General features: G+C 38.8%; 1 protein-coding gene across 1 annotated transcript in view; it reads left to right on the top strand.

The window, feature by feature from the left end:
* Positions 1 to 3,027, top strand: part of LOC140172208 (uncharacterized) — a 54,588-nt gene extending 51,561 nt beyond the window's left edge. The window contains 2 exon segments of the mRNA XM_072195525.1: positions 1,460 to 1,612; positions 2,940 to 3,027. Coding sequence (XP_072051626.1) covers positions 1,460 to 1,612; positions 2,940 to 3,013 — 227 coding nt within the window. The 3' untranslated portion in view covers positions 3,014 to 3,027.
* Positions 3,028 to 14,536: the final 11,509 nt, after the last annotated feature.

Raw genomic sequence — 14,536 nt, 5'->3', positions numbered from 1 at the left:
CACACATTCCATTCCACATAAACAGCCAGGGACGAATACCAGACCCGTCCCAAGCCTAAGCCGCCCCAAGCCATATCGAAGTCACCTGATTCAGGAATACAGAAACGTATTCCCAAACCATGCGACCCGTGGACGACCCGAAGCGCCACCCGCCCGAGACAAGCCCGGCACCCACCCCCAGCTATCATGTGAAACGAGACACATGCAGCAACCGACAGGCGCCCCGCCCCGATATGGATGTACACATATGGGAATTGAGCAACAAGGCCTGCTGGGCAGATAGCACCAACCCCCGGGAGGGTGGGTCGGAGCAACAAATAAACAAAACAGGACGGAAAACAAGAGAACCCTGGCAGGGAAAGCCAAACAGTGACAAAAAGTCAACTTTCAAAGTGGCTAACCGTATGGCTCTCTACAAACACAAAACAACAAAAAGGGCTGAGAGACCCCCCCCCCCCCCAGGATGAAGAGCAAAACTCCCACCAGGCCAGGCAGCTCATATGAACATCTAAAAATGTAAATGAAATATTATGTAAAATTATAAAAAGAACAAAAATACAAAAGTACAGAAAGGAAAATTACAGTTATTGCACCCAAAACAGTAAAAAAAGAAATCAGGATTAGTTCTGGACCTGCCAGCTGATTTCATTTAAATATTTTTTTGTACCTTGTAAAAAACTAGGAAGACTCATCAAGAGTTGGTCCTTGACATAAGAGGGTAAATTGTCAAAATAAACAGGAAATCTATTAAAAACTGTGAATTTAAAACTGTCAGTTCTGGCATATGAATGATGAAACTTGAGAGTGTCTGCATGACGCGAATTAATCTTGATATATTTGAAGGGATCAACATCGTACACACCACAGAGACACTTGGTTACATAGGCAATGGCAAGATATGTATATCTGTTCTCCAGTGAGGTGAGACTAAGTCTTTGGAGGCGCTCATTATAAGACAACTCGCCCCTAGGTGCAGGGATACAAGAGCGTGCTAACCGCTTCTGAATATTTTCAAGTTTTTTAAGATGACCAGACTGATGTGGAATCCAAGCTGGGGCCCAGCGTTCGAAATAGAGCCGGTCAGCCGGCCATTGGCCTGTAACTTTTTGGCCTGGCTGGTAACTTTTCTGACTGGGTATCTTAGTTGCCAGCCCGGCTGGCCGGTAACTTTTTAAGGTCAAGCCCGGCTGGCCTGTAACTTTTTGAGGCATATTTCGAACACTGCTGGGGCCCCGTATTCAAGAATGGGTGATGATGGTGTGACGTCACCCAATGAGGAATGTCTTGTAAATTGGTTCCAATGCATGTGACAATTGGAAGCAGAGTCCCCCTTTGTATTGATTGCATTCATATCCAAGAACATCCTCTCACAGTGAATGGTATTTTTCCAGCGTGACATCACTAGATGTCACCGTAGCTTGAACATATAATAAGAGTGCTTATTTTTATTCTGTTCTAGGTATTTTGAAGTTGCGACCATTCAAAGAAAAGAGTACTCAACTAGTAAGAAGAAACACAATGGTGTTTTATATAGTGAAGGGCAAATTAGCTGTGACAATACATAACACTACACAGATATTGCAGACTGGGGATTCATTCTTTGTGCCGCAAGGTAAGACCTAAAAAACACCCAAATTGTGTGATTTTGTGTGAATTTTTCAATAATTTTTCAAATTTCAAAATGCACCCAGAATGGAAAATGTGGGTGCTTTACCCAACCCAAAATATATTTTTCCAGCCAAGCAGACATGCACTCAATGGTATTTTATATTTACTATAGTTTTGTGTCACATTATTTGCATATTTATGAATATAAATGAGCTTATAAATTTACATATTTTGCCTACATTTTGATCCATTCTGCAGCTTAAAGGAGTATTTCGTGATCCTAGCATCCTCTTTTTATGACATTTTTCAGTACATATCCACGAAAAAAGCATATTCCCAAAATTTCAGTTGATTCCGATTTTGCGTTTGCGAGTTATGCATGATTATGTGTATTACGCTGCTCCATAGACAATACGTTGTAATTTCGTTCTGGTGCACCAGAACGAAATTCAAATTTCGCGATATCTTTGCTAAACGAATTAATCTGCAAGAAATATTTTGTACATAAACATTATGTAGCCAGAGTATTGCAGTGAAATAAAAATCTCAACTTTTTTTGAGAAAAGTGGGGGGATGAGGCTGTGGATCACGAAATGCCCCTTTAAATGCAATAACCGATCAACTTCTACCTTGGTATTGTGATATTATAGAGTGACCTAATGTGCTGTATTGGTTTGTGGCATGTTATTTGCATATTTATGAATTAATGAGCTTATTTGCATATTATTATTATTCACAAACCTTTGTTATTTACACACCTTTGTGTGGGGGCCACCTTAATTACGAACTACGTAATTCTAGTTTAGACTGGTAGTTAGCATTCAGAATAGAGCTGACTCTACCATTTTTCACCCTGATGTGGCAATGATGTCAGTTGGAATTACACTGGGTGTAGGTTCAAATCACTAGCGTTCGCTCAAAGCACTGGTGTACATGCAAGTTTTAAGACACTGAAATAGGTGCGCACACGAAACAGCTGCCTCAACATGTTGACGTCACTGCTACATCAGGGCAAAAAAATGGTATAGAACAAGATGTTCCATGTTCAATTCCAAGTTATGGCCAAGGTCCGAGGTCATTAACCATTTTCTGCTCTCTCACCAATGCTACAATTAAATTCTTGTGATTCACAATACATTGCTCCACCAACGGTTGCTCTTGCCAGTCCAATTTTCGACCTCCATGGTCAACATCGCCATTCTAGCCACCATGGATTTGTGATAAAAATAATGTTTAAAACAGCTCCACAAAGGATTCCATGTGATTCAAAGAGAGAGGGAATAATTGAATTTCTGTTCAAAATATTTGATATATTTATATTTTTGCTGCAGGTAATGTCTACAATATCAAGAACCTAAGGAAGGATGAGGCCAAACTCAAGTTTTTCCAACTTAAGAACGGGTAGAGAAAATGCATCATCTAATAGACACTTTCGGGAGGACTTTTACGATCATATGTGACCATCCAAACATTCAACTAATCAATTTTTGGCGATTTGAACACGTATTCAACCACTAAGTGGACACAATATCTTTGATGCATCAAATACATAATTTGTGTGAACATTCATACCACGCCGCATGCTCATCAAACGTGCCACTGCCAGTGTGTGATTGGTTGCAGTGTTTTTGTTAAATGCATGCAACATCTAGCCCTGCCCAGGATGCGGGCATTGAAGTCATGTCATATCTCCCCATATAACCCACTCCAGCGGTCCAGCCAAGAAGCAGTGAGGCTTCATGTATTGTATAATTGCCAACTGTGCCCTGAGTTGATCAGAGCATATGTGACCTGTTCACACAACATGAGCACAAGGTTTCTCATGTATGGATGTACACTACACCGGGACACTACACAGGTGTTTTCAAGCAAAGAACATCAGCTCAACAGTCAGAACATCTTGACACTCCCAACTTGTGACTTTACATTCATTCTATGGGAGCCAGTCACATACAGGTTATGCTTGGTTGTATGCATGCCCAAAATGGGCTATTCCATTTAAAATCCACACTACCCCTGTGAAAGATTTTGGAAATATCTTCCACAGAGGGTGTATGAATTTCAATGGAATGAACACATTAGCAGCTCTATTTGAAACTCGCCCTCAGCTGTGGAAGATTCCGGTTGAATCTTTCTTAGAGGGTGTATGAAATTCAAATGGAGCTGCCTAATGTGTTGATTCCTATTAAATTCATACTCCCCCTGTGGAAGATATTTCCAAAATCTTTCACAGGGGGAGTGGATTTTAAATGGAATAGCCCAATATGTCCCAATTGTATTATATAGAAAGTGTATTAATATTGTGAATAATAATGTATAATATTATGTATAAATAATTTGCATATTGTAAATAATACTATGAGTTTGTCATCAAACACTATGATACATACATACATACATACAATATTTCTATAGCGCTTTTTCGCAGTTCAAAGCGCTTCACAATACAAAGAAAAACAAATGAAATTACAACAATTCAAAAAGGTGGGTTTTAAGATGCCTTTTAAAGATCTGCAGTGACGGGGCCTCTCTGATGGAAGTGGGCAGTGAATTCCAGTGGCGAGGACCGTACACTGAGAACCCACAGTCACCTGCAGATCTTTTGGTCTTGGTATGATATGGTATGCCACACCATAATAGATGTTCCGCCTCTAATAAATCCCCCCAATATTTTTCTCAATAGAAACATGACCGAAAAGCAAAACATTTCCATGCTGTATTGGGTACGTTTCACTCATTGTCTCTTTGTAGCGATGTTATGGCCAATATTCAATCGGGGGGAAATTCAGAAGACTTTACTCACTTCATGCAGCGCGAACCTATTAGGCCAAAAAAAAAAAGTTGTTTGCTTGCCCTCAACCGACCGACCCTAATTTTGGAAATCAGAAAAAAGGGTTTTTTTTCTATTACTGTACAAAAGAATACCGACCCTAATTTTGGAAATTCCTGAAATAGTTTTTTTTTCTTTTCAAATTTTTGCATTCTGAAGATGTAAAAAAAATGTATTTTAGAGTTTTTGTTCAACATTTTAGTTGTTTTGTAATGTTAGTTGATTAATTTTGACACCAAAATTGTCTGATTTTTCATATTTTGAGCCTTAATTAATTACAAACAGTAGAGTTGGTTAGTAATTTAAAAAAAAAAAAAAAAAGAAATCCCGACCGACCGACCCAATTGTTAAAATTCAATTGAGGGCAAGCAAACAATTTTTTTTTTCTTGGCCTTATAAAAGACTAAAGGTCCGTTCATACTACGCCACAATTGGTGTTGCGATGCCGCATCACATTGTACTGAAAAATACTGCATTGCGATATCGCAGTGAAGTTAAATACATTTCAACTTGGAAATGCGACGAGCTGTGGCAAAAAGATTTATTGGCAATGCATCGTAAAGCAATTGCTGCGTAGTATGAACGAACCTTAATACAAGACAATGTGATCATTTAGGCACATATCCAATGTACACAAAAAGATACGACACTTTTATTATTTAGCGCCATCATAACAACATGATCTGCCACTGTTTGTTTAAATATCTTTTGCATTTAAATTGAGCTATCTGTTCACCCCATATGGAAGACATGACCTTAATCTTCAACACAGGGAGTGAGAATTTCAAATGGGGTTACCTGAATGAGGGACTCCATTTGAAATCAACACTCCCTGTGTAGGAGATTGGGGTCAAGTCTTCCATTTGGGTGTATGGATTTCAACTGGAATACCCCATAGTGAAATCAATCATTTATCTTTATTAGTTTCTTGTGTTTGTTTCTTTGGCTAAGCGTTCGCGCTGAACAATGCTGTTGGCGTTGTGTGGCAACCTATATGCGCAACGTTATGGTTGCATGTTTTGTAGGTTGTTGGTCATGGTCGCATGCTTTGTAGGCATATTTGTAGCATGTTTTATGGCTTTGTAGCAGTAGTTGTATCCAATTGATGCTTTATGTACAGTGTATAGCAACTTATTCATGTAAATTTTGTATATTTTAGACAACTTTATGTATCTCATAGTAATGGGCTATTCCATTTAAAATTCACCAACCCTGTGGAAGATTCTGGAAGTATCTTCCACAGGGGGAGTGTGAATTTCAAATGGATTGAACACATTAGACAGTTCCATTTAAATTCCATGCACCCTCTGAGAAAGATTCAACCTGAATCATCCACAGAGGGAGTTTCAGATGGAACTGCCTAATGTGGCCATTCCATTTGAAATCCATACTTCCCCTGTGGAAGATATTTCCAGAATTTTCCACAGGGGGAGTGTGGATTTTAAATGGAATAGCCCAGTAGCTCTGTTATCATTTAAAAATCCTTTATTTGTTCTTTTTCGACTCAAGGACTAAGAGCAAAATTGTACAAAATTTCTTGGCAGTGGTCTTCCTTTTCCTTGCTCTTTTTTATTCAATCCTCTTTATTTTCTCTCAATACATGTCAGAATGGATATTATATCCATTATGCTTAAAGTGTGGCTTGAGAAATTTGCATGAGCCTGGCCAAGGAAGCCTGGTCCTATCAGTACCCAAGCATGGGTACTACTTTAGTATGCAAGTGAACCCCCTGGGAACCTGGTCCTATCAGTACCCAAGTGTGTGTCTGCCTGGGCCGACTAGTTAAACAAAGTCCGTGACAGCACCGGGAGTTTTTTTCCACAGGAAAAAGTGAAATTGAGGCGGTAAAAATCAGAATCGGAAAATTTACCTAGAAACATTTATAATAATAATAATAATAAGAGAGACTTAATATAGCGCCCAACGCTGACAGCCTCTGGGCGCTGAACAATAAAATACCTTAAGCTACAAATACAGAAATACTTAACTTAAACATGATAATAACAAGCATATCTGACACAAGCAAAAACATTATAAAAGATCAAAGCACATAGTTTCAAATATCAAATCAAAGATATAAAGAGAGCGTGACCAGCACCATGTGAGTTGATTTAATTAACAAATAAAATACCTTAAGCAATATATTAAACACCTTAAGATAAGCAAGATAATACAAAACCAATTTACATTTATGTCTAAAATAGTGGGCTTTCCGATGATTTTTTGTATCACTGTGTCTCTGATCACCCATATGAAATACCAGGGCTGAATTACTTTACATTTGCATTCATATCATTCATTGCATTAAACGAGTCTAAGAGTACCAACTCCGCCATGTTCGTGTATTGCTCATCGTATAAGTGGTGTGATTCTTCAGGATTATTCCAGATTTCAGCATTTTTTGTGGCCAAAATTTATGCAATTGTACTGATTTTCAGCCTGTTCGGGGTGTTTTTAGCCTAATTTCACAATGTTTTTCAGGATTTTTTGATACTTTCAGGATATTTCTCAAGCTTTGAATCACGCCCCTGCCCTCAATATTTTTCAAAATTCTATTTTTACATCATTTTAATGTACTTAGTGAACTACAGTAATATAATCTGCAAAAATCATGGCTATTCGCCATGCCATGATGCAAGGAAAGCCTCGAACTGGCATGACATGAAAGGAAGAATTACATAACTTTACGCATGTTATGCCTGGTTCAATTCCCATTCATGCATGCTGCCAGATCAAGGCTCTCCTCGCACATCGCGGAACCATGCAATGGGTGAATAGGCGCAAACTTGCGCCATGTGGTTATAGGCGCATTCATTTAGCTAATTTTAGCATACCATCAAGAGTTTGATGGGTCATTTGAACTCTTTATTTCTATTATTTTGATCCATGTTTTCACACAATTTCAAATTTTGACCCCCTGTTTAAATACGTAGTGCTATCCCTGGCTATAGGTGCTGCAGTTGTGACAAAATCCAAGATTTTGAATAAAATGTATGAAACGATGTTTAAATATTACGATGGAAGTATGAGTTGAATGCATATACGATGTTGATAACAGCATACATGGTGTGCGGGACTATCATAAAATAGCCATGTTCAAAGGAGTGGCTCATATTGGCGACACTGCTTGAATGGCAAGGATTCAGCGAATAATGAGTACAAACCAGTGGCGTAGATTTCTTTTTGACATTGGGGAGGATGGGGTAGGAAAACATTTCTTGAAATATAGTGAAAGTTTATGGTACAAATGCGCATGAAAAATTGTGCCATTTTGAAGTTAAATTGATGAAATATTGTGCAAAAGTGGAATAAATTCCCGCGTAGGGCGAAAAAAATTTGGCTTGGGGGCTAAAATGGCCAAATATGAGGTTAATTTGATCACAAACCCACATACAGGCATCAAAATTGGGGGGGAGATTGTATGTTGTAAGGACTATCCCCCTGGCAAAATATTGGGGGATCCCCCCCGCCCGGATCTACGCCTATGGTACAAACAAGCCCAGTATTGGTTCAATAGTTCTTTTGAGGTAATATCTTGAAACATGGACTTTTCATGTTGAAGCCAGTGGCCTTTTAATACACCCTTTATCTGATGTAATTATATATATCTGTGTACAGACAATGTGCTATTCCAGTTGAAATCCATCCACCTCCTATGGAAGACATGACCTTAATCTTCCACACAGGGGATGTGAATTTCAAATGGGTTTACCTGAATGGGTGAAATCTACACCCGCTGTGTGGGAGATTAATGATTTGTCTTCTATAGAGGGTGTATGGATTTCAACTGGAATAGCCCAATACAAGTATCAAATAAATGTGGCGGTAACAGACATTGTTGATTTGTGACTTCTTTTAAAAAAGTGTTAAAACAGCATCAGGACATTGCAGATTCCTTAAAATGAATCTAAAATCCTAATCCTGGTGTTAATCTATCCAATTATCCCATGCTGAATCCTAAACCTAATCCTGATAGCCTCCTACACTATCCTAATCCTGGTGTAAATCCATCCACTTATCCTAGGCTGAATCCTAAACCTAATCCTGATAGCCTCCTACACTACCCTAATCCTGATGTTAATCCATCCACTTATCCTAGGCTGAATCCTAAACCTAATCCTGATAGTGTCCTGCACTATCCTAATCCTGGTGTTAATCCATCAACTTATCCTGGGCTGAATCCTAAACCTAATCCTGATAACCTCCTACACTATCCTAATCCTAATCCTGGTGTTAATCCATCCACTTATCCTAGGCTGAATCCTAAATCTAATCCTGATAGCCTCCTACACTATCCTAATCCTGGTATTAATCCATCCACTTATCCTAGGCTGAATCCAAAACCTAATCCTGAAAGCCTCCTACACTACCCTAATCCTAATCCTGGTGTTAATCCAACCACTTATCCTAGGCTGAATCCAAAACCTAATCCTGAAAGCCTCCTACACTATCCTAATCCTAATCCTGGTGTTAATCCAACCACTTATCCTATACTGTATCCTAAACCTAATCCTGAAAGCCTCCTACACTATCCTAATCCTGGTGTTAATCCATGCACTTATCCTAGGCTGAATCCTAAATCTAATCCTGATAGCTTCCTACACTATCCTAATCCCGGTGTTAATCCAACCACTTATCCTATACTGTATCCTAAACCTAATCCTGATAGCCTCCTACACTACCCTAATCCTAATCCTGGTGTTAATCCAACCATTTATCCTAGGGTGAATCTTAAACCTAATCCTGATAGTATCCTACACTACCCTAATCCCAATCCTGGTGTTAATCCATCCACTTATCCAAGGCCGTATCCTAAACCTAATCCTGATAGCCTCCTACACTATCCTAATCCTGATGTTAATCCATCCACTTATCCTAGGCTGTATCCTAAATCTAATCCTGATAGCCTCCTACACTATCCTAATCCTGGTGTTAATCCAACCAGTTATCCTATACTGAATCCTAAACATAATCCTGATAGCCTCCTACACTATCCTAATCCTAATCCTGGTGTTAATCCAACCACTTATGCTATACTGTATCCTAAACCTAATCCTGATAGCATCCTACACTACCCTAATCCCGGTGTTAATCCACCCACTTATCCTAGGCTGAATCCTAAACCTAATCCTGATAGCCTCCTATACTACCCTAATCCTAATCCTGGTGTTAATCCAACCACTTATCCTAGGCTGAATCCTAAACCTAATCCTGATAGTCTCCTATAGGAGTCTTATAGGGATGCAAATCTTCCTGCTTTCATGAAGTCCAAATTCCCGCACTTATCTTTATTTTCAGCCCGTTTTGGAAGCTTTGGGCCCAGATTCACCCACTTTTCAGGCTTTTCCCTTTAGGTCAGCTTGCATCTCTGCTCCTACCCTATCCTAATCCTAATCCTGATGTTAATACATCCACTTATCCCAGGCTGAATTCCAAACCTAATCTTGATAGCTTCATTATTTTTATCCGGACAGGTCAACGGGCAGGGCTAACATGAACCAATGTTGATTCACCAATCAATAGATTTTCCTGCCAGGCTAAGTGTTAGGCCATAGTCCCTGGTTGGGACAATGTTGATTCACCAATCAATAGATTTTCCTGACAGGCTAAGTATTAGGCCATAGTCCCTGGTTGGGACAATGTTGATTCATCAATCAATAGATTTTCCTGACAGGCTAAGTGTTAGGCCATAGTCCCTATTTGGGACAATGTTGATTCACCAATCAATAGATTTTCCTGCCAGGCTAAGTGTTAGGCCATAGTCCCTGGTTGGGACAATGTTGATTCACCAATCAATAGATTTTCCTGACAGGCTAAGTGTTAGGCCATAGTCCCTGGTTGGGACAATGTTGATTCACCAATCAATAGATTTTCCTGCCAGGCTAAGTGTTAGGCCATAGTCCCTGGTTGGGACAATGTTGGACCAATCACAACAGTGTGCAATAATTATGAGCTCCCCCGGGGGTAAAAAATTCCAAACGGCCACCAAAAATCGCTTACTTCCCATCAGGGCCCGCCTAAAACGCTCCCCTCCCCCCCTGCACCGGCCTGCCAAAAACACTTTCCCCCACCCTCACTCCTTTTGCACATGTCAATTTTTTTGGATCTCAAGCACATTTTTTCCCCAAAAGACCTAAATTTTGTAGGTCAAAAAGACCTCAATTTTGTAGGTCTTTTGGGGGGAAAATGCATGCGCGTATTTGGGGGGGGGGCTTTGGGGGCGCCAGCCCCCCGGGGTCAAAGAAGGGGGCCGCAAAAACGAAGGGGCGGCGGAAGTAGAAGGGCGGCAAAAACAGGGGCGGCAAAAACGAAGGGGGCGTCAAAACGAATTAACAAAGAAAAAAGGGCGCAAAAAATTGAAAAAGCATAAAAAATAAAATCCTTAAAAAGCCGGTTGGGGCGGCCACGGTACGCCACTGAAATGCACATCTTTAATATGGAAGATCAACATTTTCAAATGATCGTAGGCTTTAGCTCGCAACTTCACATAGGGCCTACTTAAAGTAAATATTATTAGATTGATCAATTTTACTTCGAGGACTGCGAAATATCGATTTTTGGGTCATTCTTCGGTAAGGTGCACTTTTGAAGGTTTGGAAAATAGACATTTCAAAATGATTTTTCTGTTAATTTTTTTACAGATTAAGAAAGAGACATGTCTCCAGTGTAGTAAAAAAGTGTTTGGCTCAATCTTTATTAGCAGCTTGATGTAATTTTTTGGCTTTTTCTGCAGCTAATGTCATCTCCATCACGGTCATCATCTCCGTCACAATTGCAACGAAGTTCAACTGATACCAAAATGTGTCACACATTGAACATTTGTTTTTACCTACAGAGGAAGGGAGTATAACCAAGATTATGCAACATATCATTACATTTCCATTTGACCAGTTTTAAGGTCAAAGCAGGGCATTATCTGTAGAGTGACGGAGATGATGTCAAGGAATGGAAATTCTGCTGTATCATCTCCGTCACGTGACGGAAATGATTCTCTCATAGTGAAAATCACCCCCAAACGTCATATCCGTCACAAAATTGTGACGGATATGACGTGATGGTATATTACGAAATTAACAAACTTACGACCCTAGTGGTACAACTATACCATACACATGGTCAATAAAGGAGGTGAATAGAAATAAACGTACAACTGTTGTAATTTTGAAAAAAGTAAAATAAATAATGCGAACATTTTATGTATCAGAAGCGTTCGGAGATGATGATTAATAAAGGTACCCACCCGTATGAGTGAAGAAATGGTTATAGTTTTGATGAATTTATTGTGCCAACATGAGGAAAAAATGTCTAAATGAATTTACTGCATATTGACTTGTGCTCTCTAGGTCAATAAAAATTACAAAATTAGTATTTTTCTCCAGGCGCTTCTAAATTTTCGTGACGGTAGATGACGCAGACATAGGGACAGGAAATTTTAGACATATAGGGTGAAATTATTTTTACTCCTGGCTATGAAAGATGTGTTACAATTGTAAATGACACTTGATGTTAAAAATTTTCAAAACTGCAATTACAAACATAGCAAAACATGGTATAAAATTTAACTTATATCTGTTGACTTACTTTGGAATGGGATTTCACATGTATTCCAGCTTTCATGTCATAATTTTCTGAGGTTATGTAAAATACATTTTTTCTTAGATTTTAACCAAAATGTTATGGAAATGTCAATTTTTTTTATTAGAAATCAAAAGGTTTAAGCCTTGAAACATTATTTTACTGGAATTTAAGTTGCTTCTATGCATGATTTCAGTAAACAGAAACATATTTAAGTGGTTTGAAATTCATTTGACCCTAAAAATCAAAAGTTACACCCTTTACTGTGAAAATGACCATATACTATAAATAACTTGTCATTCCCGGTGTTTTTTACGATGCTGAAGTTATCCACTAAAAGATATCAGCATCAAAATTTTTGATGACCCCAATCGGGACATGGGGTTTTGGGGTTGTGACACCCTGTATAAGCAATTTTCTCGAAAATAAGAACTTCCTTTAATATTTTGATGTTTTGAGATATAAAAGGAACGTCAATACTAAACAACTGCAAAAAATAAAATTCGAAATCATGTTTCATATTTTAGTTATGACTCCTGAAAGTGGAGGGACTGCAATCGTGCACCTTACCGAAGAACGACCCTTTTGCTGAACCATGAAATGGTCTCACAGCCTATAATAGTCTTTGTTACTTCCTTCCTTACTATCAGCAACCTTTTGGTCTTAAATGGACATACCTCCAACATGTCCAACTGCCAAGAAGGTTTGACCCCAGAGTGGTGTCATATGAAAGAAAAAAAAAGTAAAGAATATAATAAAAATATTTCCCCACCAACACTCAACATGAAACAATATTCATATGGGTCCTTTTCATATCTCGAAATGCCAAGAAGGTATGACCCCGAATGGTATCAAATGAAAGAGATCAGAAGTAATGAATATATAATAAAAAATAATTTCCCCACCGGGATGACACTGCATAAGAACCGGGTCAATATTCCTATTTTAGGTCCTTTTTATATCTAGAAATCCCAAGAAGGTATGAGCCCCCGGGTGACAATGACAAATATTGGCCTACTGCCGAAGCATCATGGTCCAGCTATGGTGCGGTAACCCCTCTAGTTAATAATTTGCCATAAAAGTTGTACTTTTGTAGCATAGGCACCTATATCGCGAATGTCAAAGAAAACAAAAATCAAAATTTGATATCAGAATGCAATTCGATATGTCGGATGTGCTCTCTCATATGTCCCACAAAAAATACTGTACAAACGTTGCTATCCGAGCCCTTAAATGTGCAATCTATTTCATTAATACGCATTCAAAATTCTAAATAGTGCACCCAATTTCGCACATTGTGCAGCAAATTTCGCAAATTGTGCAGCCAAATTCACGTGGCCTTGAATTCAGAGCCTATTTGGAAATACAAATTCATATATGCGGAAACAAAATGGAAAAATGTTCAATCGAATTCGCAAAGTGCAGAATCAAATTTGATTGAACTAAAATGAAATCGATTGCTCCTAATGCGAAAAAGAAATCGGGATTCGTTGCGATCATTCAATCTTGCGCGAAAACGAATGACACTTTTATTAAATCAAAACGCACAAGTTGCGAAATTGACCAGGAAAACCTGTATAAATAAATAAATGTATAAACAATCATGTAGGCCCCTATAATTGTAATATAATTGTGATTGAGTTCGTAACTCCCGGGGTGGGCACTCAACTTTAAGTCATACTCGATGACCCCCCGTTTTTTAGTTGTGGCTACCCAATGACCCCATTTTTTTTGTTTGCGGCTCCAATGACCCCTTTTGTTCTAGAATAGCATCATTAAAATGGCACAAAATAATACCGAAACTTTCAAATTATCTAGTAACAAATTAATTTTGTATTGAAAATTTGGAACAAGAAAATAGAATTTTGTTCCATTTTTTCACAATTTTCTACTCGATGACCCCACTTTTGAAATTTTATACCCAATGACACCTTTTTTCAAAATATTATACCCAACCCAACCCCTTTTTCAATTTGTTTGTAACTGACCCCCCTTTTTTAATCACATTTTATACCCGATAGGCCCCTACTTCACAAATGGAGTAGGCCTAAGTTGTTTTTTTTATCGAAATTGGATAGGGGTGGGGGGGGGTAAAAGTTTTGTAGGTTGAAAGGGGTCAAAAAGTTTCAGATTCTCTGGAGGGTCAAAAAAGTTTCGCCTCCAAAAAGTGCCCTGGGCAGGCCGGCTGTTTTGAACTAGGCTAACAACAGAGCTTACTCTAACCTTTTTGATCATCAGTTTTTGAAGAAGGCCCCGGGAGTAGGTCTAGACTTGAACCAGAGAAGATGAGAGAGCATAAAAAAAGTTTTGGATTCTCAGGGTAGGGGTTCTTGGACTACCGCCCTCTTTTCTTCTCCGCATTTCAAACACAGGGAACTTTGACCGTTAAGTTGATGTTATCAGGGTCGAGGCTGGTCGAGGATGTCTGCTGACGTCATCGGGGTTACCGGCGGTGAATGGGAATGTCTACTGTGTAAAATACCGGAAGAAATATGCTACCAAATGTTACCTTTAAAACACCGT

This window comes from Amphiura filiformis, chromosome 2 (genome assembly GCF_039555335.1).
Source record: "Amphiura filiformis chromosome 2, Afil_fr2py, whole genome shotgun sequence".
NCBI classification, from domain to species: Eukaryota; Metazoa; Echinodermata; class Ophiuroidea; order Amphilepidida; family Amphiuridae; genus Amphiura; species Amphiura filiformis.
The sequence above is the reverse complement of the archived record's forward strand: the minus strand, read 5'-3'. Positions and strand labels throughout refer to the sequence as shown.